Source organism: Bos grunniens, chromosome 14, assembly GCF_055505025.1.
Source record: "Bos grunniens cultivar Pamir isolate PY7600 chromosome 14, Bosgru_T2T1.0, whole genome shotgun sequence".
Taxonomy (NCBI): Eukaryota; Metazoa; Chordata; class Mammalia; order Artiodactyla; family Bovidae; genus Bos; species Bos grunniens.
The window spans coordinates 549325-574107 of NC_141178.1; the positions used below are offsets into that span (position 1 = coordinate 549325).

General features: G+C 47.5%; 1 protein-coding gene across 5 annotated transcripts in view; it reads right to left on the reverse strand.

Annotated features, from left to right (window-relative positions):
- Positions 1–9269: 9269 nt before the first annotated feature.
- COL14A1 (collagen type XIV alpha 1 chain) overlaps positions 9270–24783 on the reverse strand; it is a 236029-nt gene continuing 220515 nt past the window's right edge. For 2 of the 5 annotated variants that reach the window (XM_086335693.1, XM_086335694.1), the window contains exons 46-48: positions 14274–14351; positions 11946–12101; positions 9270–10112 (exon numbers count right to left, since the gene is read on the reverse strand). In XM_086335693.1, coding sequence (XP_086191819.1) covers positions 10033–10112; positions 11946–12101; positions 14274–14351 — 314 coding nt within the window. In that variant the 3' untranslated portion in view covers positions 9270–10032. Of the gene's footprint in view, positions 11156–11945; positions 12102–14273; positions 14352–24783 lie in introns of all 5 variants that reach the window. The other 3 variants (XR_015140401.1, XR_015140400.1, XM_086335695.1) reach the window with 3 other exon arrangements.

The following is a 24783-nucleotide window of genomic DNA, read 5'->3' on the forward strand; positions in this document are numbered from 1 at the left end:
CTTTAAAAACCTCCGCATTTCCTAAGTGATGAAAGCCACAAAGATGCCTTTTGTTATGGATGGTAGGGAGGGGATGAAAGCTGCAGGTGGAAATACTCATCAACAAGCAACGTTTAGTCAGTTATGTTCCATTCAGTGCCCGTGTAACGAAGCCTCCATAGGAACACAAAGGTCAGGATTCCGAGAGCTTCCAGGCTGGGCAAGAAAGACACATCCCAGTGTCCACGAGCTGAGCCCCGAACTCCACAGGGACAGAGGCTCCTTGGCTCGGGGCCTCACCCTGGGTATCTCTTCACCTGGCTACTGATTCATCTCCTTGAATGTCCTCCACAATAAACCAGCAACCGACTGAGGAACCTGACGGTTCCTGAGCTGGGAGATGCTCTAGCAAAGCCACGGAACCAGTGGCGGCAGGGGGGCGGCGGGCCTGGAGACCTGGTTTACAGGCAGACACGCCCGTCATCGCCTGGCCTGGTGACTGGCCTCCAAGGCAGGGGCCGCCTTGGGGAACTGAGCCCTTAACCCGTGGCGTCTGACGCCAGTTCCGGAGGGCGGGGCGGGCGCGGAGGCACGCGGGCGGGCAGGCGGGGCGGGCGCGCGGGCGGGGCGGGCGCGGTGTTACAGGCACAGCTGACAGCGCCCCTGGGGACGGAGAGCGCGAGGCTGCATCTGGGGAATAGACTGCCGGGCGGCGGGGACGCGAGAGGCGACGGGAGGCTCCCTGACTCACCCCAGGAGGAGCGAGAGTCAGCACAGCGCCCCCCAGTCGTCCTGGAAGCCAGCAGCCTCCGTCTGACTCCCCCAGGCTCCTAGAAGACTGGGGAGTCCCCGCATACAGGGTGCAAGTGGGGAAGCAACAGGCAGACAAGACACGCAACTTCTCAACTCCGGTGACTGGAAACCCTCAGGTGTACTTCACAGGCCGAGAACACGCCACGTGGCCGCTGAGACAGTCTGGAAAAGAGTCTAACCTGTGCTCAACAAGAAGAGAACATAGTTTTGTGGGGGTTTTTTTAAAACGTTTTATTTTGTAATCTGGGTATAGCCAATTAACAACGTGAGTTTCAGGCGGACAGCACAGGGCCTCAGCCATACATATCCATGTATCCCCCTCCCCCAAACCCCCTCCCATCCAGGCTGCCCCATGACACTGAGCAGAGTTCCCTGTGCCAGACAGTAGGTCCCCGTTGGTTATCCACTTTAAATACAGCTCTGTGTACATGACCATCCTGGACTCCCTAAGTACCCCCTCCCACCCAGAAACCATAAGTTCATTTTCTAAAGTCCATGAGCCTCTTTCTGTTTTGTAAGCAAACTCATCTGTATCATTTCTTTTTCGATTCCACATATAAAGGATGTCATATGATATTTCTCCTTCTCTGATTTACTTCACTCAGGGTGACATTCTCTAGATCCATCTGTGTTGCTGCCATTGGCAGTACAAGAAGATGAAAACATAGTTTTAGCCGAGGCTAGACTGTCTCTCACACAGCAGCCAGCGTGCAGGCGCCTGCAGTGTGCAGGAGTGTGTCGGGTGGCACCCTGCAGGCCTGTAAGACCTCCGCCTCCCCACTCCAAGACTGAAGAACGAGGCGGGAGTCAGGGACAGCCATGTCAGTGCTTTGATGGGTCTCACACGTCTGGAGCGGGATCCTGGAGTGGTGCCCACCGTGGGTAGCAGACTGCAGTCGGGCATGGTGCAGTCTCCACTCCCAGGAGAGAAGGGAAAGCTGCCAACGGGCAGGAACTGCCCGCAGGCTGGCTCATCAGTTACCAGGAAGCATGCAGACGGGCACACCGTCAGCACCCCTTTGATGAGACCAAGTACCAGCGGGGGCTGGGGGCGGGGAGGGGCGGCCAGTATGTGGAAAGGGCAGCTGTGTGAGTCAGGTGTGCACGACACGGGCACTGGCCCCGCAGCATTAAAGAGGGAGCGCGAGAACAGCCACCTGGGGCGGCCTGACCACACAGCATCTCTGGTGATGCCAGATTTAGGGAGATGAGAAATGCAGTCTTTCATCAGCTGAGGGAAGAATGTATGGACAACAACTCCAAGCTAATAAGGTCCCTCATGAGTAACTGGGCTTCCCCGGTGACCCAGGGGTAAAGAATCCACCTACCAACGCAGGAGACGCAAGAGATGCAAGTTTGATCCCTGGGTTGGGAAGATCCCCTGGAGGAGGGCATGGCAACCCCCGCAGTGTACTTGCTGGAGAGTCCATGGACAGAGGAGTCTGGTGAGCTAGTTTCCAGGGTTGCAAAGACACGACTGGGCGTACCTGGTGGTACAACACTCACGAGCAACAGAGCACGTGACGGGTTCCAAACAAGTGGCGTAGCTGCAGTGGGTGACTGTTTGATAGGCACACAAATTCAAAATGAGAACAAGGAGGCGTTAAGGTTCAGAAATGGTGTCCAGGCCGAAATCTTTGCTCAGCTGTGCCAGCAGAAACCCTCGGTCTGTCTGCACCCTGCCAAGCTGCTGGGGAGATGGGTGACCAGGTTCACAGTCCCTTGGATCGCTCTCCAATTCTTGAAAGCCATCTTCAGCCTTGCGGGTGCAGACCCGGTTCCTTCAGAAAGCACTGCAGACGTGCACCGTGGGTATTTCGGGAGAGTGGTAAGTTGCCCCAGTGCTGTGGACAACCCGCACGGTGCTGCTTTTGAGTTGCATCCATTTTTTAACTTTCCTGTTGTCTATCGCCCTCAGAGTTGTGGCTCTCTGCTGGTCTGATGAAACATGCTCACGCTCGTGTGAAATCAGAGACAGAACTCGTTGGCAAGACTCCAAGAACAAGAGCGGGCAGCCGGAGAGGAAGGTGGTGTCCAGATCTGATAATCGGAATGTTTGCCAAAAAACTCTGCTTGTGAAGTTCAGTCCTTTCAGTCTGCACACTTGCCAGCTCAGAAATATAACCATATACGTGAGAAAGGCTAGGTAAGGTGAAAACACATGAATGTTCTAATAACAAATTGTCTTCCACACATCTATCCAATATCTGAGCACATTCAAATAACAATGCTTTCTCAGCGTGAAAGCTGAGCTGATTGACGATTTTGTGGCATGAGTTTTAGGATATGATGGGGATACAGTTTTATTAGGAGTCACGACTCTGGGTCAGATGACAGGACAGTGAAAAATGGAGATGAATGTCTTCAGTGAGTACACGTTCTTTTTCTATCTGACTCAGCTTTGTTTTGTTACCGTACAAAGTTCATCTCAATGTGAAGAAAAGATATTTTCACTTCTCTGGATTCCGTTATAAAACCTCTTTTAAGTTAGGGAAGTTCAATTTCACTATACTGATCATGGTAATCTTTTTAATCAATCAGATCAAATGCAATTAAACATTCTAGAAACAATGAAATATGTTATTCATGCCAGCATATGTTTTTTATTAGGAAGATATAGAGAAAATAAATCATTACTAATATTTCTGCATTTAGAAACAAGCAAATCGCCCCACCCTCCCACTGACCCTTTTATTCTGCTTTTAAAATAATCACGGCCTCCATTTCTCTAAATACTGGTGCCTCGTTTTTCTTCATTCATTCATATCATTTATTATGATAAGGGTATTAAAAAGGTGATAGATGATTTTTGTAAGGTAGAATTTTACTCTGAAATCTTCTGTGATTTTCCTGTAAAGTATTAAGGTTCTGAGTACACAGGTTGATTGCAAAACACTTTTCCAACCATAGAGAAATGTTAAACATGAACAGTTAAGTGAGGGTAACACTGCACAATCCCATCGCCAGGAGGTAGCGTGGTGAAGTGTCTGGAGTTGACTCGTCACAATTTTCAATGTGGATAGAACAGAATAGTAGGTAAATATTGTAATATTGGTCTGCAACTTGCTTTTTTAATTTTATCAAGACTTAAGCATCTTGTGTCAGCCAAACTTCTAAAACAATTATGCAGTCTGATAAATAATGTAAAACTGTTGCAAATATATTCATGCAGTTAACTTTTGTTAAGGATAGTTATTCTAGAGAGTGTAGAATAACCAGAACTTTGTGACAAAGAAGTGTCTAAGCTCTGAGCTTGTTTAGCACAAATGGGCCATTTGCATCAGTGTTTCCAATGCTACATCAAATCAGAGCAAAAAGTTATTTTTTAAACCAAATATTTTGGTTCAGTCCTTGGAAACGTCCACTCTGCATTTGCACAGCCCTTCTTATGGGGACGGGCCCTTGGAAACGTCCACTCTGCATTTGCACAGCCCTTCTTATGGGGACGGGCCCACGGAAACGTCCACTCTGCATTTGCACAGCCCTTCTTATGGGGACGGGCCCACGGGGACTCAGTCCTGACGACTGTCACGGTCTGAGTGAGTCGTCCAGCATCACTCCCCACCCGTCTCAATCTCCTTGAGTTACTATCTGCTGTTAACACTGTACTCCTAGAAAAGCAGAAACACCTCAAACCAACTTGCCGTTCTAAAATCACTCTCCTTTCCTCCTCAAGTCTCTGTCTCACTCAGTGAAATTCCTATTCACTCAACCTTCCAGACTTGCTGTCGTAAAGCCGTTCTTCCCTTCTGTCATCACCCAGCCTCCTGCCATCGGTCATCAGACCCTGCCCGCAGACTTCTCCTTCAGCAGTTAAAGCCGCTCCCCTCACTCCTGTGTCACCGCGGCCAGCCCTGTCATCTGAACCCCTGTGCCAGGCATCGCAGGATGGATGTATTGGGCTGGCCAGAAAGTCCATTCAGGTTATGAGAAACCCACTAAGGAGCGGCCGTGAGCCAGGGGAACAAACCCGTGAGAATCCTTCCTTTGTCCCTTCCAGGGATGTGTGTCACCCTGGACATTCTACTTAGTGCGTTTGATCATTTGTAAAAAGGGAATACTTAAGCTAGCTTGTGCAAGTCAACCTAATATATCCAGAACAGAGGCTAGCACGTGGGAGGTCGTCCTTGAACGTCTTTCTCCTTCTTGCTCTTTCCCCACACCAGCCTGTCTTACACACCACATAAAACTGCCTTCACGTAAGAAGCCCTCAGGTCACTTACCTCCTTAAAGACCCCCCGACTTCCTACTGCCTTCAGGCAGAAATCTGCACGTTTTATCAGGCGGTAGGTCTTCCAGCCTTGTACAAACGACTTTACTTGCTTCAGCTTAAAGCGACCTACACCAGCAAGCTTCCCTTTGCTCTGCCTCCACTATAACACATGGCTGAACCCCCAGTGGAGTGACGTCCAGCTCTTCCCGACCCCATGGACTGTAGCCCACCAGGCTCTTCTGTCCGTGGAATTCTGAACCCATGGCAGATACTAATTAAAAGTCTGATGGATGGATGGATGCCCAGAGATGGAAAAGTACATGAACACATGGATACATTTACAGAAACACAAGGTTTATTTACTTATTATAAGCCCTTATTCAGTTCGGTTCAGTCACTCAGTTGTGTCCGACTTTTTGCAATCCCATGAATCGCAGCATGCCAGGCCTCCCTGTCCATCACAAACTCCCAGAGTTCACGCAAACTCAAGTGCATCGAGTCAGTGATGCCATCCAGCCATCTCATCCTCTGTCATCCCCTTCTCCTCTTGCCCCCAATCCCTCCCAGCATCAGAGTCTTTTCCAATGAGTCAACTCTTCGCATGAGATGGCCGAAGTATTGGAGTTTCAATCTCAGCATCAGTCCTTCCAATGAACACCCAGGACTGGTCTCCTTTAGAATGGACTGGATGGATCTCCTTGCAGTCCAAGGGACTCTCAAGAGTCTTCTCCAACACCACAGTTCAAAAGCATCAATTCTTCGGCACTCAGCTTTCTTCACAGTCCAACTCTCACATCCATGCATGACCACTGGAAAAACCATGGCTTTGACTAGACGGACCTTTCTTGGCAAAGTAATGTCTCTGCTTTTGAATATGCTATCTAGGTTGGTCATAACTTTCCTTCCAAGGAGTAAGCGTCTTTTAATTTCGTGGCTGCAGTCACCATCTGCAGTGATTTTGGAGCCCAAAAAAATAAAGTCTGACACTGTTTCCCCATCTATTTCCCATGAAGTGATGGGACCAGATGCCATGATCTTAGTTTTCTGAATGTTGAGCTTTAAGCCAACTTTTTCCACTCTCCTCTTTTACTTTCGTCAAGAGGCTTTTTAGTTCCTTTTCAGTTTCTGCCATAAGGGTGGTTGTCATCTGCATATCTGACATTGTTGATATTTCTCCTGGCAATCTTGATTCCAGCTTGTGCTTCTTCCAGCTCAGCGTTTCTCATGATGTACTCTGCATAGAAGTTGAATAAGCAGGGTGACAGTATACAGCCTTGACGAACTCCTTTTCCTATTTGGAACCAGTCTGTTGTTCCATGTCCAGTTCTAACTGTTGCTTCCTGACCTGCATACAGGTTTCTCAAGAGGCAGGTCAGGTGGTCTGGTATTCCCATCTCTTTCAGAATTTTCCACAGTTTATTGTGATCCACACAGTCAAAGGCTTTGGCATAGTCAACAAAGCAGAAATAGATGTTTTTGCATATTTCTAAAATTTGAAGATGGAAGACTTCCTTTAAGTCACTTAAAATGCACAAAGTGTGTAACTCTCTGCTTGTTCTAATTTTTATTGGAATATAGTTGACTTACAATGTTGTGGTTTCGGGGGTACAGCAGAGTGAACCGTTATACACACACCCACACTTCTTGTTTAGATTTATTCCCCATGTAGCTCATTACAGAGCATTAAGTAGAGTTCCCGGCGCTGTGGTCCTTGTCAGCTGCCTGTTGTACATACAGTAGCGTGTATGTGTCCGTCCCGATCTCCCAATTCACCCCTCTCCCTAGGGTTCCCCCTGGGACCACGCATTTGTTTTCTACATCTGTGACTCTATTTCTGTTTAAACACCTCTTCCTCACATTCCGAAAACTTACCAGATTTGATTTGCAAGCTTCTAAGGAGCTGATTAGTCATTCCTGGGCATCACTGCTGTCTCCCAAATGTTCCGGCTCATAGTGAGAGCAAAGCCACTCCTCCCACTGTAGACGGAGCGCAGGGTTTGACTCGGATTACAAACCGCATGCGCTAGCGTGGGGTGACTCTACAGAGGTCCTCCGCACAGGGGTCAAGTGCTCAGCGCACTGTGGGCAGTCTGACAGCCCCTAAGGAGTGCACACAAGTACCCGGGAGCACGGAGCTTAAAGAGCAAACCAAACAGCAGGGACGGCAGGACCGCGGCTATGGAGGTTATCCAGCTGGTGGTGGGGGGGCTCAGGGAAGGCTTCACACAGGAGGAGGAGCCTGGTCTGATTTCAAAGAGTGAGTATGACTACAAGCACTTCTTTGAGACAGTTGAGAGAAGTTGGAAATTAAATGTTTTTATGGAATAACTGGGGGCTTCCCAGGTGGTTCCGCACAAAAGAACCCACCTGCAATGCAGGAGACAGTGGTTCAATCAGTCCCTGGTTTGGGGAGTTCCCCTGGAGGGGGACACGGCGACTCAATCCAGGATTCTTACCTGGAAAATTCCATGGACAGAGGAGCCTGGTGGGCTACAATTTATAGGGTCACAAAGAGTCAGACACAGCTGAGTGCTCATACACACACACACACACAGATTGCTCTCCCTAGCTTCAACTCACACTGAATTATCTCCTAAACTGAACTCTTCGATCACTCTGTCCCAAGTCTGTAATTCTAGAAATCAGGAGTTTCTAACCAAAGTGATTAAAACTCTGAAGAGTTTTATGTCCTTTTATGAAATGGTTACTTTCAGAAATTTTATAAAGTATAAGTTAATATATCAGTATATTCCTGCCAAAATAGGTAAGTCAATAAAAATGCACTTCAGAATCAGCTTTTATTATAAGGCAAAGTGTTGTAAACATAAAAATCTTGACCTTGAATTACACCTTTTATTATGGACATTTCACTCAATAAAAATCTCATGAACAGGGTCCAACTGATGACAAATTCCAAACTAATGAAATGTTCCCATAACTCAAGTAAACAAATGTAGATCACCAAGTAAAGTCAAAGCCAGGTTTATTCGCACAATCCAAGAACGATGTGAATGGACCAGAACCTCCAGTGCTCGATCCTCCACCGTTTGTATCAAACTTTGAGTGTCTCCTGAGTGACACAGTAGTCTGCATTTCCAAGGGCCAAACAGCAAGGCATACAGAATATCCTCTCTCTCCTCACTTGCTTAAGGCCAAGAAATCTGAGATAAAAGGAATGAAGTGACTGATGACACAGCCCACTCACTTGGGAGTTCTCTCAGGTGATTCTGGGTCAGGTCATCTAATCTTGTGCAAACTCTCCTTCTCATCGGCCCTGCTTTGTGTGTGTGGACGCATGTCGTAACCAACAGGGAACCGCTGTTCGTCACCTGCTCACTGTCTGCTTTCATTTCCCGCACAGGCACCAAAATATATATATTTATTAGTTGGATCCCCAAAGGCAACATGTAGACCTTTTTGTTTGAATATTTTAGATGAAAAGATCTTAAACCAAGCTGTGTGAACTTCAAAGAAGTTCAAGAGACACTGCTGATCCAGGAAGAATACAGCTTCTGGTGATAAAAGACCCTGTCCCAACTTTTGGCAATTACCTGTTACTAGATGCTACAGAGAAAAAGGAATATACATTCAGTTTATGGTTCTCTTTCAAATTTCTATTTTCAACAACAATTAATAGAACCCAGATCTTCTTCAAGCATGGGTCTCCCTGGTGACTCGTGGTGAAGAATCCACCTGCTAATGCGGGAGACCTGGATTCGATCCCTTGGCTGGGAAGATCCCCTGGAAAAGGAAATGGCAACCCACTCCAGGATTCTTGCCTGGAAATCCCACGGACAGAGGAGCCTGGCAGGCTTCAGTCCATGGGGTCCCAAAGAGTTAGTGACTAAACAATAACACGTGTTTTCCTTTATGAGCAAAAGGCAAATTATAGTTTAGAATGAGAATCCATGAGATTCAACCTCATTTCCTCTTTGTTTCCTAGAGTTTTAAAGGTTTTTCTTAAGCCCAAAAGACAAGTTCTTCAGGCAAACATTTATTTAGCATCAGTCTTACATTTTCACAGTCATTGCTGTCTGGTGGGTTATAAATGAATAACAGAATTCTGCCAGTCGCTTAGGCTCAAGACAATTGCTTTTTTTCTGCTAAAGCGTTTTTTCCGTTCATTCACACTCTGAATGAATGAAAGCGTGAATGCGCATCCAAAGGAAGGCAGCTGTCGCTTTTCTGGTTAAACCTCAGCCCAGACTACACGAGCTTAAGGTGACATACAGAAACGGAAGAAAATAAAAAGAATCAACATATGTACATTGTTTCAAAATTTTATTTGCTTATTTAAAAAAGATTGGAAATAGGTTTGCAAAAACACATCTGCATGTACAAAGTAATCCATGTGGTTACGGAGGGCAAGCTCTGGAACATACTGCTGGATCAACTGTTCATCAAAATTGGAACTCTTTGTATCAGAGTCGGTGGGAAGTCATTAGGTTACATGCCAAAAGCCACTGAAAAGAACCGAATCTAGTGTCACAGTTGCCAGATTCAGAAAGGCCAGATTCTAACGCATATTCTTGGATACCAGTGAAGCTGGTCACCAAGTGATCTCAGAGTTAGATCAATTAATTAAGCAAGAGGTAGTTTCTCCAATCATGTCCCTTTTTCTCTTTTCATCAAGGTCATTCCTAGAGGGGATAAGGATACATGACATCATCTTTGAATCCCTTTGAACTCCTGTTCTGGGGCCCCATTTCCCTCAAATACAGACATTTCTGTCTTGTTGCACTTTAGGACTCGCGATCACCCAACGCAAAAAGGATTCCAGAATTCAACGTTAGGGCCAATCTTTCTCTGAGGACACCATTAAAGCAACAAGCAGAAATCAGTCCTGTGGTGTATGAATTAAGGAGCTTCTTTTTAACACGCTTTTCTGTTAATATGACAATAACATTAACGGTGTCCAAACAGGAGACGCAGGCTGATGCAACAAGCCCCCAGAGGAAGCATACAAACCACATGGTCAGTCGCCTCACGCGCCTTTGCGGTCGGGCCTCCGAGCTCCGCTGAGACTGTCAGATCCCAGAGCCCCACAGCTCCATGGCCTCCAGCTCATCCTGGACAGGGGTGAACTCTGGCTGGTCAGGATGGGGAGCTAGAGGGGGAGAGTGGGGTGGGGGCTTGACAGAACCCAGGAGCCACAAATTGATGTCCTCCCCTCCTTTGGATCCGCAGAGGCATAGGTTTGGTCTCTAAAGTACAGAGATATCCTGCTTGGGTAGAAAGTGAGAGCGCCCTGCATCCACCGGGCTGTGCGCACCTTTTCCAGGAGGTTTCAGATGGTTAGTAAAAGAAGGGTCAGGTACACCGCAGAAATGGTTAGCCAAACTGCTTAAATATGACATGTTTTATTTACAAAAGAAAACCCGAATATCAGCAGAGTGACGAAAGAAAAATAAATTGTAAAAATCAGTCTCATGTTAGAAGTCCAACACCGGGGACAGGAGGCGGAGGCAGAGGTGGGCGATCAGAGGGGGAACGGACAGCAGGGGGTCGGGAGAAAGACGCCCAGCGATGTGCGTGAGGTGGGAGCAGGGGGTCGGGAGAAAGACGCCCGGCGATGTGCGTGAGGTGGGAGCAGGGGGTCGGGAAGAAAGACGCCCAGCGATGTGCGTGAGACGGGAGCAGGGGGGTCGGGAAGAAAGACGCCCAGCGATGTGTGTGAGATGGGAGCAGGGGGTCGGGAGAAAGACGCCCAGCGATGTGTGTGAGACGGGAGCAGGGGGGTCGGGAAGAAAGACGCCCAGCGATGTGCGTGAGACGGGACGAGGAGAAGGCGCCCGGCACTGGCTACTCCTGGGCTCCACCTGGGGAGGTCTGGGGTAACTCTCGGCAGCCACACTTACACCCTCACCCAGGCTGGTACGGAGCAGTCGGTTTTTATGACAACTGACAAATGACTTGGTTAAATTCCAGTCTTATCGTGGTTAAGTGTTTGGAGCAGGGAGGGCAGGAGATGAGAGGGTGGGCAGGTGGGGAAGCAGGTGGGCAGGGGAGAGGAGTGCCCGTGGGCAGGGGCAGGGCGGGGTGGTCGTGGTCAGCAGGACAGTTCTGTGTCTGCAGCCAATTGCCCGGGCCAATGGAGTCAGAGTGGGAGAGTTCCGTGTCAGTGCTGGTGATCATTGTAAGGGACCAGATCTTAATGAGAGACAGGAAAGTTTGAGAGAACGGGGAGGGAAGAGACGAACAGGGAAAAACACATCAGCAAAACTCTGATCAGTCCCTCTGGGAAATAAGGTTAAGTTTCTTCTAAAACAGAAAACTTCAATTCATGGGCTAATAGGTTTATTGCCCCAAAGCAATTTCTGAACCTCTCTCTTGATACTTCCAAGAGTGACTGTGTTGGAAAATGTCCCGTTATGCAACCCTCTAGCATGGAGACCACAGATGTTTTTAGGAAGCACAATTTTTTCAGGATCTCAGTCCAGTAGTTAATAAGAGGCAAGGACAGTGTGGCCGGCCACTTTTGCTTCTTAAAATAATCCCTGGTCATTTAAAATGCATGTGGTGGGAAGGATGTCACCCAACAGAATCTCCAGGTCTCTCCTAATTATGGGGAAAGTTCTAAGTTTGAGGTGTCCCCAAAACAAGAGTACAATTTAATAGGACATTATGGCCATACCACAGAAGTAACACAGAGAGGCCCCAGAGAATTGTCAGATATGTCCCTCAATGATCATATATGAGGTCAGAGGCCATCTGGAAGCAAGGAAGACATAGATGTGGCATTAATTTAAATGTCCCCTCAAGAGGGAACCTCTACATTAATTTGCACTTCACAGAAGAGCCCTCTGGATAATTTCAAAGGTAGTGAGCAATTCCAGCTCTGCTTCCTGCTCAAAATAGGTCTACTTTTCAGAGGTCCCCCCACGATTATGGTACTAAGACAGTAAGATTTGCTCAAAGCCCACGAAGGGCTGACACTTACCTCCCACGCCATAGGCAGAACACGAAGAAGGGTCGCAGTATCCAGGCTGGCCGGACGGACCCTGGGGTCCAGGGACCCCCAGGTGACCTGGTGGGCCCCTTGGTCCAGGAGAGCCAGGGGGGCCCGGGCTTCCTGGTCGACTCTCCCCAGAAGGCCCTAAGGAGTGCCCACCAATGAAAAGAGTTGGTCTCTTAGCATCACAGGGTGAGGTTTCAGACCACCAAGAAACAAACTAACTCTTACAAGAAGCCATCTTACACGTTTTGACAACTAGGGTGGTCTGCCTGTTTCTACTCAATGAGTTCTATTCCTGAACTGGATTTCCTGGACAGAGGATCACACTGCAATCACACGTTCTCCTGGAGGTCAATGCTTTCAACCAGCTCAGGAAACTGGAAAGCAAAATGCATTCTTGTCCCTCACCTCTTGAATATTAAGGGAAAGGAGCAGACTGCCACCAGCCTCTATCTCCCAATGCAGGCTCCCACAGATCCAGTGTGAGGGCACGCACACACACATTTACACACACAGGAACACATCTGACCTCAGCCTGGCAACCCCTACTGGGTTATGGCCCCAGATGGTTGAAATAAATTATTCTACATTTGAAAGAAATTATACTGCAGGAGAAAAATGAAAATTCTGAAATTGGACCCAACAGATGAATCCAAAATTCCTTTAGGCTGCCGCTGCTACTGCTGCTAAGTCGCTTCAGTCGTGTCTGACTCTGTGCGACCCCATAGACGGCAGCCCACCAGGCTCCCCCGTCCCTGGGATCCTTTAGGCTAGCTTGTGTCAATTGAGAACTTAACACTGAATGAAGGTGAGAGGGTGATTAAAATTTCTGTGAATTTAAGAAGTACGTCAGCCTGGACTTTCTCTGGCTCATGTGTTTGTTTTGTTCTAGACCTGGATTTCAACAGTGTTTCAAGGCCTTTTTCAACTACAAATGAATCTCTTTGAATAGAACCAAAATGAAACTCAGGAACACGTATCACTCTGTATTTTAAAAGTGTTGCAAATCTCTGGAGAACTCAGCTCCATGAGTTAACATTCCCCAAGCATTCACTCTGCATACGGCATGCTCTGGAACAGTTCCTCATGCAGTCTCTAATAACAGGGGTATTGATACTCAGAGCAGACCTATTGCACTAGGAATCTCTCCTACAGAAAGTATTTCCCCAAATCATCAACAGGTTGGCAAGAAAAACCGGTAAGTCATTAGATTCAATATGCTTAAGACTGGGATTGTAAATACCAGTAGGACTGAAAATTTATAATTCTAATAAACAAATATGGCCATCTGGAGACCATCCTAAAAGCATATAGTAAAATTCACAAAACTCCAAGCTTGCACAAGCCCCATGAAGTGAGATGGCCATGGTGGCAGAAACTGTGAGTGCTCATCACACAGCCATGTGTCCCCCCAGATTTTGAGCCTCCCATGCAGCTCGGCTGGGGCTTGTGACTAGTCCCAGCCAGTGGAATATAACCGGAAAGGACATCTGTCATCCTCCATTCAGGAAGCTGATCTTTCTCCTCAAGGCCCTTTGCTCTAAAATGAGGGGAAAGTCAGCCTACCCACATCAAACTTTGGGTACGTGTCAGTCCACGAAGCATTTGGGGATTGATTCATTAGTGAAGCATAGCCTAGCCCCAGCCTGACCCTGCAAACAATAAGATCCCCGCACATGCTGTACCTCTGGGTCTGGTGTACGGGAGACTCGTTACTAACACACTGGCCCTCCCATGAAAGGCATGGGAGACATGGCCACTCCAGTCGGCCACATGGATGTAATATGGAAACGTGGCTACTCCAGTCAGCCACATGGATGTAATATGGAAACATGGCCACTCCAGTCGGCCACACGGATGTAATATGGAAACATGGCCACTCCAGTCGGCCACATGGATGTAATATGGAAACATGGCCACTCCAGTCAGCCACACGGATGTAATATGGAAACATGGCCACTCCAGTTGGCCACATGGATGTAATATGGAAACATGGCCGCTCTAGTTGGCTACAAAGATGTAATATGGAAATATGGCCACTCCAGTTGGCCACATGGATGTAATATGGAAACGTGGCTACTCCAGTCGGCCACACGGATGTAATATGGAAACATGGCTGTTCCAGTCGGCCACACGGATGTAATATGGAAACATGGCCACTCCAGTTGGCCACACGGATGTAATATGGAAACATGGCTGTTCCAGTCGGCCACACGGATGTTAACATGGCCATCTGCCTCGTCTGCAATGTCAAGGGAAAATGAAGACTTGGGGTCTCCGTGCTGCAGTTTGCCATTGGGTAGGAAGACGTACCTGCTGGCCCTGGGGGGCCTCTGGGACCTTGAGTTCCAATGCCCGGATTTCCTTTCTCTCCCTTCACACCAGTTAAACCTAGTTTTTAAAAAAAAAAAAGGAAAAGAAAAGAAAATTCTCCTTAAATGAAATCTGGGTAGTTCTGTTTTTCCTGGGTTTCGCAAGGATCTCTCTGATGAGGACAACGATGAGGGTTGATTTGGGGTTATGCTACCACAGGACTTTTTAAATTGAATCCTGACACTGGTGCCTTTTGCACAACCACATACAGAAGGCTGGCTCTGTGTCTGAGTGTGTCGTCTGTGTTTGTAACACTGCAAGTTTACCGTCTTCCCTCCGCTGAGGTGGCCCAGCCCGCTGGGATCTGGCCGGTGTTTTGCACACACGGGCCATCGGATGGAGGCGGCTGGCACTCCACAAGGAGCAGAATAGAAATAGCCAGCGGACACGTCTAACATTTTCCTTTGGGTCCACCCTGTAATGTATCTGCAAAAGGCATGAATTATAATTAGGCAGCAAAGCTCTAAAGAGCGTGAGTTTCCATTAAAAACTTGGAAGGTTCGGGGAAAGCCTGTGTTTGATTTGGCTGATTCAGCTCCATAAAAATCTAAACCTATTCGTGGTTCTTTTCCACTGAACAAACCTCTTCTTCCAAGTAATTTACGGTGCTATTAACAAACTATACATTTTCACAGGCAGAAAAACAAAGAAACATACACGCTGACACCTCATCATCCCAACAGGTCCTAACACAAGACCGCTGGACAGACGACAAGGCTGCAGCGAGGCCCAGCCCAGCACGCACGGCTGTGTCAGACCCGGGTCCGGGTTGCGTGGCTCGAAGCACAGAAGCCTTTAGTGTCTGTTTTCACATGTACAACAATACTTTGAGTTAATAGGATGCGGAACTACACCTCTTTGCAATTGCAAAGAAATTATGTGTGAGTTGGGAAAGCCGAGGAGGGAACATACATAAAAGAAAACAATCAAGTTGATAGGCAGCAGCATGCGACTGGTCTAAAGTATTTAAAATCACAAATAACTTATTTTTCCCTTCTAAGTGCAAGGCATATTTACTGTAGACAAATTAGAAGACCCAAAAAGCAATGACTCCAATCCTAGAAAATAATCACTTTTGACATCTTGGCCTGTAACTTCCAGAAAGAAAGGTATTGATGCAGTGTTTGCTCTGGGGATAGCAGCTTTTCTACACTGCAGGGATAAAGATTGTCCTCTGATGTCTGCTGTGTTCCTAGTGACCTCTTTCTGGGGTCAAGGTATACGTGTCACCTTTTGGAAAAGTCCTTCCTCCTTGTTATCGGTCCTCGGGGCGGCTCCACCCGCAGGGAGGCTGCCCTAACACGCGTGCGTGCTGCGCGGCCTCGGTGGCACTTCCTGAGCTCACCGGAGACCGGCGCTGCAGGGAGAGGGCGGGGCGCTGACCGCTGAGCGCCGACCTCCTGCTCCGGCCCAACTCTTCTAGGAGCGGACAGGAGGAGAGAGATTTCTCAAAAGTAAAACTGCAGTCGCATCTGAGTTGAAAAAGCACGTAACTTGCATGCATCGACACTTAACGCTCCACTGTTAAATCCAGTTGTTCAGAAAACCATCCTGAGTCTACTGGTTATTTGTAGCTACCAGCTTGGCTAATTGGGTAATAGTTGGAGTGGGTACTATTTTTAATTAGAGGGAGATGCTTCCTCGCTTGACAGCTGTGCCCTAACACGCATCAGGGAATTCAGCAGAAACCGCCTCTTCTGTGAGAACTGGAGCCGCTTTCCCCACAGGGACCCACTCACTTTTAAAGAATTAGAACTGCAGAAAGGACCCCGATGACTAACGGCAGCCTGCATGACTAACAGCACGGTGACTCAGGCCTCCCGTGACCTTACGGTACCCACGGATCAACGCTAAGGAGAGCTCCTCAGGGACACGGAGTAAGAGGGAGTAGGAGAGTCGGCGGAAGAGGACACTCAGGAGAGAGTCCCTGCGCAGAAACCCCCGACAGCAGCTTCCGGACGGGCCCTGCCCTACTCACAAAGAGAGCAGAAGGCGGGGACCACTGTGGAGCAGAGAGTCTGGCTCTTTTAATTTTCTACTTACGTAGAGAAGAACAAGTGGCATTTGATACTATCCGCAATGCAACTCAAAGTAGAAGAAGGTACTCACAAGAATGTTCCAGCCCCCCAAGATGCCTCAGGGCCTCCCTGATGGCTCTGGTGGGAAAGAATCTGCCTGCGAGGCAGGAGACCTGGGTTTGATCCCTGGGTCAGGAAGATCCCCTGGAGAAGGAAATGGCAACCCACTCCAGTACTCTTGCCTGAGAAGTCCCATGGACAGAGGGGCCTGGAGAGCTACAGTCCATGGGATCACAAGAGTCGGACACGACTCAGTAACTAAACCACCAGATGCCTTAAAAGAAAAAAAAAAAAGGAAGAAAACTGTAAGGATATAGTTACATATTAACAGAATTTTAGATTGCATTATCCTTGAAGTTATGAAATATTCCAACTACATATAGGCTAATACATTATATGTTAATATTTGCCTATGTCTTCACTCGTGTTTCTCGGACTGATGGAATACTCACGAAGCTGACCTTGGTTATAAATCTTTCTCTGGGGGAATAAAAAACCATGTTAAACATCATTATTTAAGTAGCTAAGTGAGGACTGAGATTGAAGGCTAAGTTCAGAGACCTCAGATCTCTAAACAGAGAACAGGAAATACTTTTTTGAAAGGAGTTTTTTGATGTGGATCATTTTGAAAGTCTTTATCAAATGTGTTACAGTATCATTTCTGTTTTATGTTCTTTTTGGCCACGAGGCATGCAGGATCTCAGCTCCCCAAGCAGGGGTCGAATGTGCACCCCCTGCCTTAGGATGTACAGTCTCAACCACTGACCACAGGGAGTCCCTGGGTGTCTTTGATAAGCCTTGTAGGCTGTAATCAAAATAAAGGAAGTCAAGTGTTTCAAAAATGTCAACCAGCAATTGTTCCTGAGACAGCACTGAAGTTTATAGACTGAGTGACTGCCTGCAGCCACCACCCATAATAAGGACTCCCTCATGCATCTCTCTGGTGAGGGTCCAAGGCAGGGTAGCTTGGTACCGAGAGGGGGTCTCCAGAGCTAAGTGCCAGCACCCTGTCCACGAAGACACGGGGACTCTTGAGGCCACAGCTTACTTCCTCCTGAAATACCCTTCCTACCTCGGCCGTCTCCACAAATACTTCTCAGTCTTCGAGACTCAACTCATACCTTCTCTACGGCCGGAATGGGCAGAAGCACAACAAATCCGAAGGCAAGGGTTATCTGCTCCACTCGTGGCCAGGTCCCCAACATGCCCAGGTGGTGGTGGTTTATTGCCAAGTCGTGTCTCTTTGCTGTCCATGGGATTTCCCAGGCAAGAATACTGGGGCGGGTTGCCATTTCCTTCTCCAGGGGATTTTCGCAACCCAGAGATCGAACCGGGGTCTCCTGCATTGCAGGCAGATTCTTTACCAACTGAGTCACCAGGGAAGCCCTGTAAATATGGAATACTTCACGAATTTATGGTGCCTTCCAAGTATTTTATAACTGACAGATATTTACTGAATGAACAAGTGAACGAATGATTTGCTTCCATAGTATCTGCGCCTCCCTTGGCACTGATCCCATTGAACTGCTTGTTTTTACGTTCATCCGGCCTGGAACCAGGAGCCTGCTGACTGCAGGGATCGTGCCTTATTTATTGCTCCAGCGTCAGATCCAAGCTCTCACATAGTAGGTGGTCCAGTAAACACTAGAAGAATAACGGGATGACTGCATGTCTACACCATCACGCAGCTGATGGTTAAAAGCAGCCATGACCTTTGAAGGGTCAACAAACAGAACTTCTTAGGCTGGAAGCCTGCTTTTACTTTCACATGCGTGGCTTTTGTGAAAACTGCTTTTTCCTAACAAGTTCCTTATGCGGCCATACCAACTACTGGCGTTGTGTAGAGATGAATATCACAGAGCCCAATTAAACTGGAGTTTCTGTCATTTTTTTAAAAAATGAGCCTAGCTGATAGAAATGAAGACCTAACTTTCCAAAAATATGATTTAAGCTAAGATTAAAATAGCCTTAGTTTTCTGTGGAGTTACCAAAAATATTTGGAATAGAGTTTTCTGTTATTTATTCATTCTTCCTTTTTTTCCTTTTTTTAATGAGAATCGTCACAATCTACTCTCTTAGATCTTGCTCTCATTAAAAAATTTAAGATCTTATTCTCGTATTTCTTGCTTTTTAAAAGAACATCTTTAAAACTTACAAAAAACTTAAAAACTTAAAAACAGACTTTACTCTTTTAGAGCAGTCAGGTTCACAAGCAATACTGAAGAGAAAGTAGAGAAAGGCTTCCCACACCCCCCTCCCCTACTCTTGCCTGGCTTCCATCACCATCAACATCCCTCCCTGGAGTGGCACACTTGTCATATTCTTTCTTTAAAAGTCTCATTGGGGGATCTCCCTGGCGGTCCAGTGGCTAAGACTCCATGCTCCCAATGCAGGAGGCCAGAGTTCAATATCTGGTTCGATATCAGGGAACTAGATCCCACAAGCTGGATCTCAGACCCGATACAGCCAAAGAAACTAGATACTATTCTTTAAAAGTCTCACTAAAAACCACATCAGGGCTCCCTGAGCCTGCCTCACCACTAACCGAAGACCAACCCTCCATATTTTCTTTGCTAAAGAATACGTATTCATTTGCCTGCAGCGGGCCTCAGCTGTGGCATGTGCGGTCCGTTCCCTGACCAGGGAGGGAACGTGGGCCCCCTGCTCTGGGAGCGCAGAGTCTTAGCCACTGGAGCACCGGGAAGGTCCCTCCAGTGTTTTCTTTTATGGATGTACGAAGGCAGAGACCTGCTTGTTTTAGTTCATCCTTGTATCCCTAGTATCAGACACAGATCAGGCACCAGGAAATATCTGTGAAACAAAGGGAGGGATGAAGGAAGCACAGAGTCTGACTGTGGGCTCTGACAAGCCTGAAATGTGGCTCGCCACCTGTGCCCATACGCGCCTCCCCAGGTTTTGAATCTAAATGCTTTACACGTATAAACTCACTTCGTCTTCCCAAGAACCACAATGGTGGGTAGTACTCTTAACCCGAAAAGCGGGCTGTGATTCAGACAGGTTAAGTGACTTGCCTTTAGCTAGTAAGAGCCTCAATTTAACACAGGCAGGTTGATGCCGAAGCCTATACACAGAACTGACTACAGCATTCCCCACCGCTCTACCCTAAGCTGGGTTTCGAGGCTGCACTTGTCTTGCTCGCTGCCGTCACGGCTCCCTGGGCTGCCTGTCCAATCAAGCTGCACATTTTCTCCAGCTCCACACTCAGAAATCAGTCCTGTGGTTATCACATCTCCTCAGCTTATTTCCCCTGGTTTGCACACTTGCCTTCTGCTCTGAGCAAGACTTGGGGTTGATTTTCAGAAGATTTCTCTTATTCACACTGATGACTTGCCCAGGGTCTGGCCTTTGGTTATCAGTTTCCTATTTTCTTTGGCCCGTTGACGTCCAGGTGGGGAGAGTTTACTCATTTCTCTGGTGCCCTGAGCACAGCAAGCACTCAGGCTAGAGTCTCAAGGCATTCCATGGAGCAGTCATTCATTCCCTCTTTATCCCGGCTATTTGGAGCAACTCTCCGAATTTATGCCCAGGCAGATATGCAAGGCCTGGGTAATGCTTTCATTGTAATTCTACCAAGAAGCCACAGAAAATGTGAGACAGGGCTTCAGCTGTGTTATTATATTGTCTGTTGCCTGGGAAATGGCTGGCAATACATTCCAAGTAGAGTTCATTTTTCATTCAATGTATGCTTGAATGCCTGCTAGGTACAAGGTCCTGGAACAAATAACTCATTACAAGATGGCAGATTAATTGGACTCAATCCAACAAGCGTTTTATGTCCTTCTCCAGGCTCTGCTCTTTTTACATGTTTGGGCTGTACCAGCATGTACAGCTCCAAGCTTTGTGCTTCACTGGCCAAGACTAGAAAATAAATATTTTTGTTTTTCTTGTTTTTGAGCTGCAAGGCAAGGTTTGTGGGATCTTTGTTCCCTGACCAGGGATTGAACCTGTGCCCCATGCAGCAGAAGCACAGACTCTTAACTGCTGGACCTCCAGGCAAGTCCTCAAATTGGTTTTAAATGTAAACAATTTTTGCAAACCGTTGCTAAGAGTCTATCTCTCTACAGCCTTTTCCCTTAAACAACTGGCCATGTAGTACGCCTCTATAATTCAGGGTCCAGCCAGGGACCACTGTAGATCTTTCAGGAAGAGGGAATTTGGTGCAGAGATTTGGTTACATGGGAGAGAGAAGGGCTGAGAAGCCAAATAGAGATGATGAGGCAACCCACACCCCAACAGCAGCAGGAAGCAACCATAACTGCCAGGCATGCAGGGACAAGAAGGAAGGGTGTGCCCGGAGCCCAGGGCCTGGGCCTTCTAGAAGGGTCTGGAAAGAGAGACAGGGGTCCAGTGGACGCAGGAGCCACACGGGGGCCTGGCCACAGCTGGGATGGCCGAGGAGGCTGGGTGGGGTGAGGGAGGAACAGCCTGACTTCTCTCCTCGTCAGACCCTCAGCCCTCGTCCATGGCTCCCACTGGTTGAACCTGCCCAGGAGCAGAGCCCAAGGCAGCCTGGGAACAGAAAGACGCGCAGCTACAGGAGGGAAGAGGAGTCTGGGACAGAGGACGATGAGCCCCCAGCTCATCAGCGACCCCACTGCACCTCGGGGTCCGCAGCCGCAGGGCAGAGAGGGGCAGGGGCCACACAGCAGGAAGCCTGGGGCCACTGGGTTACGGCCTCACGGGTCCCAACAGGAACGTCAGACCAAATGCCGCTCTACCACTTTCAGCTCCAGGGTTTGCACTGCTCTTCTTCAAAGCCATCATATCATGTCCAGCGTTGACGGTTGGAAAAAGTATAAATGATTCAAACTTAGCAGAAAAATGAGCCAACTGCTGCAGTTTAAAAAATGGGTATTATAGGTTCAGCATGAATATTCAGCAAGCTGGTGTTATTTAAACAGATATTTAAGTTAGAGCTTGGTCTGGTCTTCACCCTCACAGAACCAAAAAGCGACGTGATGCTCTCCACTCTCGGGAAGGAAGGGAGTTGTGTCAGGGCGGTGGGACAAGGCCCAGGTCTCACAGAGTTTAAAACAAAATGTGTTACGGCCAACAGCCCTCACTAATAAGCAGGACGAGTCACTGTTAAGATGAGCACATCGTATGTCTGTGATCTGCATCATACTTTTCCAAGCCAGCAAAAAGTTCAGAAAAGTCAAATTACTCTGCTACACACACACACACACACACACACACACACACACACAAAAGGGCTTCCTTGGTGGCTCAGCTGGTAAAGAATCCACCTGCAATGCAGGAGACCCGGCTTCGGTCCCTGGGTAGGGAAGATCCCCTGGAGAAGGAAATGACAACCCACTCTAGGATTCTTGCCTGGACGGTCATCATGGACAGAGGAGCCTGGAGAGCTACAGTCCACGGGGTCACAAAGGATTGGCCACAACTGAGCCACCAACACACATACACATAGCAATTTAATGCCAAAGTTGAATTTAGAGCCAATGAAAATGGAGAGGGTTAATGAAGACATCTCCTCTGTGTATGTTTTCACCTAGCTCTGTAAATGCATTCTGTTACACTTATTTATTACAGTGTATTTATTGCTTTAAAAGCCGTGTCAAAGAATTCTCTGAAGATGGTTTATCATAGCTAACATAAACAGCTTTAGTTGTATCATATAAACTAAAACTTGTCATTCTTTCATTTCACTTGCTTATGCTCAGGGCCAGAAATTTAGAAAATGCCAGAGTACCTTCCTGCATTTAAAAGAAAGGGGGTGGGGGGAAGGCCATCGGGTGAAGGCAGTCAAGATGTACAAACTCAGAGTTATAAGATAAATAAGTGCTAGGGAAGGAACGCACAACGTGATAAAAATTAACACCGCTGTGCAATATGCATGAAAATTATCAAGACAGTAAATCTTCGAAGTATTTTCACAAGAAAAAAACCATTTTTTCCTATTTCTTTAACTTTGTATCTGTCACTAAGCTTATCATGGCACTATTTCCTGATGTAGGTGAGCCAAACCATTGTGCTAAACTTACATAGTGCTGTATGCTAGTTAAATCTCAATAAAATTGGAAGAAAAAAAGGAAAACAATGATAAAAAAAAATGAAGGAAAGATAAAATAGATAGCCTGTGGGAATCTGCTGTATGACTCAAGGAACTCCAGCTGGGCTCTGTGACAACCTAGAGCAGTGGGGTGGGGCGGGAGGGGGGGGGACATGTACCTACGGCTGATCCATGTTGATGCTTGGCAGAAACCCACACAGCATTGTAATTATCCCTCAATTAAAAAGAAAGAAGAGAAAATAAAGTCTCTCTCCTCTCTCTCTAAATTATCTGTGTACACATGTAGTCAATACAACCAGAAGGTCTTTTGACTTTTGACCACAGACTTCTAAATTAGACACTCACATTTGGGCACTGAAATATCCAATGCATTTTCTATTTCATATGCAATAGGAAATGCATATTAGATATATCCAGTATAACCAAAATTTCTACTTAAAAATTTTACCCTGCTGTTCTGGCTGAAATTATGTGATGATGACTCGAGAGAATGCTGACATTGTCACTTGGCAGTGACTGGCTATTAATAGGACGTCTTCTGACGGATGAACCAGCACACCATGGGCTTCTGCTTGTATCATGACTCTTGGGTTGGATGAGGAATGGCAGCCAAAAAGCTAAGCAAGTGGTAATTAGTACCATAAATCACTTATGAGTCACGACATAACTGCTGGATGTCAGGTATTATGAGGCATAAACGGAAAACAGCCACGGAATTTGATCTGTGGGGAGCATGTAGTCTCATTGGTGAAATAACAGAAGCAAAACCAATAAGAGACAATTCAAGAAAACATATTCAACTTGGGTGCTACATGATATAATTTCACATGGTAATGAGGTAGGGATCAGCTGTTGCTTCATGTGTCAAATATTTGTTCAGGCTCCTTGGGGAAGGTGTATAGAGCAAAAGCATAGTCCCGTTCAAGGAAACCAGTGTCCGGTGGGAAGACAGACAAGAACGTCAACAATCACAGTAGTAAGTGAGACAGCTGGGAGGCAGGCACGCAGCTGGGGGCCGGGGGCACAAAGCCGAGGCCTTGGTCCGGTTCGGTGGGAGTAACGCAGGTGTGGCCGACACACGGGGCAGCCAGCCCTGGGGAGGAGGAGCGGTCTGCCAGAGCTGGCCGTCGAGACGAGTTTCAAAGTTTGAGTCTGAATAAACCAGAGCAAGGAAGAGAGTTCTGGGGAGTTGGAAGAACAGTGGAAACCCACGAAAGGTGTAAGGACGGGGCTGCACAGGAGTCAGCACGAGGACAGAAAGGAAGGGGCGCGGATGAGACCGCGGCGGGCAGCGGCGGCGGTCTGGATTCCCCGACCCAGCAGGAGAACTGCACGTCCATCTCCCACAGAGGATTCTCGCATTTCCCCGCTCCTGGGATTTGGGCTCGGCCGTGTGACTTGCTTCTCTCAGAGGAGTATCAGTGGCCGTGATGTGAACAAAGGCTTGAAATATGATAGGCAGGTGAGTCAGCCTATTTATGTCTGTGACTGTCGTAAGGAGAATATACTCTGGAGTCACTGCCCCGCCAGCCGGGACCCCAGCAGAGCAGAGCTGCCCTGTCTCCCACGGACATGTGGTGGCAGATAATATCTATTGTGTGTTACTGAGATTTTTGTGGTTCGTTATGCAGCGAAAGCTGACTGATACTGAGAGCCCTGAGCAGCTCCTTTTGGCTAGAACAAAGGGTACCGACTTGAAGAGCAGCTGATGGGGAAACACGACACAGGGCCACACAAAAATATCCTGCTGAGAGGCCATCACCACTGTGCAGTACTCCAGCATTCCAGCATAATGCCCACTACCCCAGACATTGTGCAGTATCCAGTATTCCAGCATAATGCCCACTACCCCAGACAATGTGCAGTATCCAGTATTCCAGTATAATACCCACTAGCCCAGACAATGTGCAGTACTCCAGCATTCCAGCATAATGCCCACTACCCCAGACATTGTGCAGTATCCAGTATTCCAGCATAATGCCCACTACCCCAGACAATGTGCAGTATCCAGCATTCCAGCATAATACCCACTACCCCAGACATTGTGCAGTATCCAGTATTCCAGTATAATACCCACTAGCCCAGATAATGTGCAGTACTCCAGCATTCCAGCATAATGCCCACTACCCCAGACATTGTGCAGTATCCAGTATTCCCACTACCCCAGACAATGTGCAGTATCCAGCATTCCAGCATAATGCCCACTACCCCAGACAATGTGCAGTATCCAGTATTCCAGCATAATGCCCACTACCCCAGACAATGTGCAGTATCCAGCATTCCAGCATAATGCCCACTACCCCAGACAATGTGCAGTATC